This window comes from Galeopterus variegatus, unplaced genomic scaffold, assembly GCF_000696425.1.
Source record: "Galeopterus variegatus unplaced genomic scaffold, G_variegatus-3.0.2 Scaffold478, whole genome shotgun sequence".
NCBI classification, from domain to species: Eukaryota; Metazoa; Chordata; class Mammalia; order Dermoptera; family Cynocephalidae; genus Galeopterus; species Galeopterus variegatus.
This window is the reverse complement of record NW_007726589.1, coordinates 438,847-444,329: the sequence shown is the minus strand read 5'-3', so window position 1 is coordinate 444,329 and position 5,483 is coordinate 438,847. Positions and strand designations below refer to the sequence as shown.

General features: G+C 51.9%; 1 protein-coding gene across 1 annotated transcript in view; it reads left to right on the top strand.

Moving 5' to 3' along the window:
- Positions 1-2,512: 2,512 nt before the first annotated feature.
- BSX (brain-specific homeobox) overlaps positions 2,513-5,483 on the top strand; it is a 3,971-nt gene continuing 1,000 nt past the window's right edge. The window contains exons 1-2 of the mRNA XM_008569215.1: positions 2,513-2,774; positions 4,798-4,994. Of these exons, the coding sequence (XP_008567437.1) occupies positions 2,513-2,774; positions 4,798-4,994 (459 nt within the window). The remainder of the gene's footprint in view (positions 2,775-4,797; positions 4,995-5,483) is intronic.

Below are 5,483 nucleotides of genomic sequence, written 5' to 3'. Positions count from 1 at the left end.
TCCTCGTGGTCCTGCCCCTTCCTGAAGCCGCCGTTTATTTGTGTGTGTGTGTGTGTGTGTGTGTGTGTTTTTCCCCTCCCTCCGTTTTTCACTTCTGAGGTTCCTACTGGGGCTTAGGCAGAGGCGGGGCAGCTGGACTCCCGAGGGAAACGCCTTCAAGTCTCTTCCTCGGCAGCGCCCGGCACTCCGAAAGGAGCCGTCTCCCCCAACCCCCGGCTTCTCGGCTAGCAAGCAGAGCCTGGGGAGATAGCCTTAGCTCTGAGGGACAGTAGGGCGCTGAGTCTAGGGACACAGAAATAAAGGGAGGTTAAGGACCGACGAAGCGGTCTATCCTCCTCTTCCCTTCACCAATCGCTCCGACACTACGGGACTTGTGTAAAGCTAGGTTCCGAGAGACGGTTTGCAGTGCCTTGGCTCAAACGTAACTGTCACCCAAAGACGTTTTTACTGCCCCTGCTCCCAAAGAGGCATTCAATAATTTCTTCACTTCTGCTTCTGCGGCAGAAATTAGCCCCCGCCCCAGGACGAAGCTGAAATCCCGCCCCTGAGGCTGGGTGCAAATCTGTACTCAGTGTGTGGGGATGGAGCGTAGGGCGCGCTCAGGCCAAAGTCTGGTTCACCTGCCCGGCCCTCAGTAGCCACTCAGCCTTTAGGGTATTGAGAGATCAGACGGCTTGATTTCCATTCGTCAGACACGGGGTAGCATAAATTCACACCGGGAGGGCAGTGGACGTCCGTAAATTGTAGACCGGCATCCCCAGCGCCTCTTCACCAATCTCCTCCGTCTTCCTCCAGCCCTGCGGAGGTAGCTGGATCAGGTCTAAGGGTTAGGGAACCACTTCTGGAAAGTCTACTGTCTTGCTCTCCATGGCCACCTGCTCTCGGGTCTTCAGCTCTACCATTATAAACTTAAAACAGACAAAAACGCCACATTTCAGACCCCAGAATAAAGCATTCTTACTTAATTTAGATGCCTACTTGCTAAGATCTTATTTTAAAGTCCCCTCATCCCCCTTTCTCCTTCCTCTCACTCTCATTTATTTACCATTTACCAGTTCATCCGTATGGAATAGGACGCTCGCACTTCCTGGAGCCCTGTAGTTTGGAGCCTAATTGACTCTGGTAATTAATTTGTTTTACCTGCTAGATCAGATGGAAATCCTACCGCACACCCAAGGATTAGCACTTGGCTTTCTAACACCTCCTCTAATTATCTAATAGCATGGGTTGTGAGGACTCAGTCTCTATTAAAACACTTTTACTATTAGCAGTAGTGATTGGAATTGTGATGACGACTAGATTTCAACAAATTAGAGCTTAAAAATGGGGAGATGGAAGAGAAGTGGCTTCTTTTAATTTTCCCAAGTTTAACATCAGTAATTAGAGCAATTTTCAGAGATGTGAGATGAAATTACCCCTGCTGTGTTGTGGATGATCACCTTAATTTTAGCAAATTGACTCCAGGCAAATAAAAGTGACAGATTAGAAAAAGACAAACAGAAAAAAAAAAAGAAAAAGAAAAAGAAAAAAGAAAAAAAAAAAAAGAAATTGGGAGGGAGGAAAATGAAAGAAAAGAGTTTGGGAAAAGGAACAGGAGGTAAAAACCTAGTACAATTATTTTGGGGGGTCAGGGTTGGAAGGAGTAATACAGCAGAAATAGCAAACTGAGTGAGTGAAATTATGAGGAAGTAATAGAAATTTGAGTGGACATGGAGGATGGCACTAAGACATATTTACATAGACCGAATTACTTGACTAATGTAGATATAACCCTTCTCCCATCCACTTCCTAAGACTTAGGGAAAGAATGTTATAATCTTCATCACCATTTTCTTTATTCACCTCACTAATTCAGTCATCCCTCAACTATCAACTTAAGTTGAGTCTAGTAACTTAAAGTAGTGGGCTCTGTTTCTTTTCATTTCTTCCCTTTCCCTCTGCTATCAGTATTTGAAACTTTTAAATCGCAGGCCCAAATGCCTGAATAAGTGCTTTATCTTTATTGCTTTGGGGCCCTTTTAATGCCTTCTCCTCTCTGAGCAGGAGTTTGTCGGACAACAGAGACTTTTTCCTTTTAGCTTTCTTTTAAAACGACTGGGAACAAAGCAGCTCTTGCCCTGGCGGGGCAGAAATTGAGGTCTAGAAACCTGGTAGGACCAAGAACCCGGTCGGCTCCGCTCTCCCCACGCTTAGCCGGGAGCGTTCAGCACCGCGGACAGCTCCCCGCCCCGCCCCGAGCCCGCCTCACCCTCCCCTCTGCCTCTGGCAGCCTCGCCATTGGCTCTCCCGGCTTCCCCTCTCCAAGCTGCCAATTTCCAGCACATAGACCCAGCCTACCCAGGAGCTTGTCTTCTCGCCTCTCCAGCGCCCGGGGTAGCCCAGGCCGAGGAGAGAGCAGCGGAAATCCGAGCCTCCGAGGGTGGTTGTCCACTCTCAAGCAGGCGTAGGAGAGACCACCTGCTTCCCACACTTCGTCCCCGGCCTTCGCCCTGTGGCAGGCGCTCCGCTCAAAATGAATCTCAACTTCACCTCTCCTCTACACCCGGCGTCTTCTCAGAGGCCCACATCCTTTTTCATCGAGGACATCCTGCTGCACAAGCCCAAGCCACTGAGGGAGGTGGGCCCCGACCATTTCGCCAGCTCTCTGGCATCTCGAGTGCCTCTGCTAGACTATGGCTACCCCCTCATGCCCACACCAACCCTCCTAGCTCCTCATGCCCATCACCCTCTGCACAAGGGAGACCACCACCACCCTTATTTCCTCACCACCTCGGGTAAGTAACAGGGGTCTCAAGGTATGGGGAGAGAGAGAGAGCAGGTCTTTTGGCACAGATCCTGAGCCTGTGATAGAGCCAAGGAAAGGCCAGAGCTGGCTTGGCCTGGCTTGGTGGCCTCTGTCCCTAAGTGAGAGTGGAAGGTTGGGGATATGAATGAGAGCACGTGGAGCTCCCCTGAGGCATGCCAGCCCACGGGGATCATTCATGGTCACTCTGTACTTTTTATAACGGAGGAGACATGCCTGGCCAAGAGGCAGCTGGAGGTAAATGGGTTTGATGATATTCTTGGTGGGCAGTACTCAGTCTCCCTACTCGTGATCTTCCTGGCCACTTTAGTCAATCTCTCAATTCCAATTCTCCGCCTCTCCCCTCTGAGAGGGAGACACTTGACCATCCCGCCCCATGAAACGGAAACTCAAATGTCCAGCTCAGAAGCTCAAAACGCTTCCGCCAGGCCAGCTCTCTTCTTCAGGTACTGAGCATTCGCGGATCCTGCGGGAAATGTGGAGTGAACAAGGGTTTGGGATACTCAGAGGACAAAAGGTTGGCCCAAATAAGGGAGAAAGGGTAAAAAAGGGGGGGGGCAAGGAGGAAAGGGGCCTTTTAACTATCTTCCCCCTCCCCCCCACAACGTTTAGCATTTAACTCACCATCTTAGGCTGGGCTGCCCTCCTCCGCCCCAGTTTTTGGGGTCGGTCGCTGGATCTGGGTGCTAAAGTATTTTTATTTCTCCGGCCTGTCAAGGAACGGGGACTAGCAAAGTCTGGTTGGGTACGGAAGTGTGGAGAAATACGTAGATTTTTTCTGTCTCCCTTCGAAAGACCACATCCACTCTTTCTTCTCTGGCATTTTCATTTCAATCAGAATAGAATAATTCGTTGAGTCCAGACGCAGAGCACAATGGTGAAAACAGCCTTGGTTGGGGCAGGGGCTGGGGGAAGACAGGAGGTAGTTTGTGAAGAGTGGGCTCTGGAATCCAGAACAAAAGCTGAAGGTGTTTGTGAGCGGCAAAACCCAGACTATGGGGCACTGAGTTGGGGAAGCAATTACAAAGTCTGCATCGAGGTTCGCATCTCCACACTGGGTTCACCATCCGGCTGGCCACAGTTCCTCCCCACATACAGCAGTGGCCAAAGCCCGATATATCCAGACTCCTAGTTTTTTGTTTTCGTTTTTGCCCTGGGATTGGCCGATGTCGATGCCTGTGGCAGCTTCTGTCTGCTCGGTGCATCTCAGACACTTAGCAAAGCTTGGAGGGTCGGGAAAGACAAGAGAAGCCTCCCCTGACATACTTAGGGAGAAAAGCATCAAACCTACTTTTTCGTTGGGCTTGGAGTTTGAGGGAAAGAATGGGGGGGGAGGAGGGATGAGGACCAGAGTAGAGAACGGGGTTCCCAGCGTGGCCCCGAAACTGACAAGGAAACGTGAGATGCGGGAATTGCCCTCTGTTCTCTCCAGAGCCTCTGGATAAGACAGTTTTGCTCTGTTCCCTTTGGCTGCAGGCGGTTGGGGGTGGCTCAGGAAAGAGGTGTTTTTTAGTGAAGTTGGGAGACAAGATGATTATCCACTCTTCTGCTAGCCCCAGAACGGCACTGAATGTCACCAGGGGTTTGGGAGGATTACCAGAAGGGGACAGACAGCTCCTGGACCGTCTGAGGTTTGCAAGAAAACTTCAGAAGCGCAACTGAAGACGGCGCTGACAGCCCCTACGAAGTCTCTCCAAGAAGACTTTTCTGAAAAGGCCTCCGGATCTATTTTCTTACTTTCTTTTCCGTTTTACTTACTGTTTATTGTTTGTATTTCTATATAACCTTCCAGGTAAAGATCTCCAAGCGCTGTTCTGGAGGCTTTCTCTCCTCCTGCCTTGGGATTCCCGGGAGAAGGGCTCAAGCTCTGGGGCGATAGGAGACTGGTGGTGTCAACAGGCGGAAGCAGGCGCTGGGGACCAGGGTGGGAGTGACGCGAGGCAGAGGTTGCTGCCTGGTGATCGGCCCGGCCCACTGGGCTGTTCTCTCTGCAGGGGTGCCAGTCCCGGCGCTGTTCCCGCACCCCCAGCACGCGGAGCTGCCGGGGAAGCACTGCCGCCGCCGCAAAGCCCGCACGGTCTTCTCTGACTCGCAGCTCTCCGGCCTGGAAAAGAGGTTCGAGATCCAGCGCTACCTGTCCACGCCGGAGCGGGTGGAGCTGGCCACGGCTCTCAGCCTGTCCGAGACGCAGGTAGGAGGGAGGGGAGGATGGTCCTGATCTCTGCTTCCCGCTTTTCTCTCTCCTCAACTCCTAATACCCTCAGGACCCATTGTGGAGTTCTTCGAGTGGAAATGGCCCCGCTGTCCCTTATTCTAGGCTTTCCCCGAGATCCTTTGTCAAAGTACCTCTACCCCAGCCTCATGCCAGACTTACCGAAGCCAAATTTCTCGAGCGGGGCTCAGGACATGAAGGAAAAACTCCTCGGGTGATTCTGATAATCAACTCCAATTTAAGAAATATTATTTCAAAGCCTCCCTTACTCCTCTCCGACCAGAGATGTAACCAAGGTCAGAGCTAAAGAGATGAGGTGGGTTCTTGTCCTGAGAGAAACCCATGCAACAACACTTTTTCTTCTTATTTCAATCTCTCCCACAGCTCGCCCCCCCCCCCCCCCCCCCCCCCCCCCCCCCCCCCCCCCCCCCCCCCCCCCCCCCCCCCCCCCCCCCCCCCCCCCCCCCC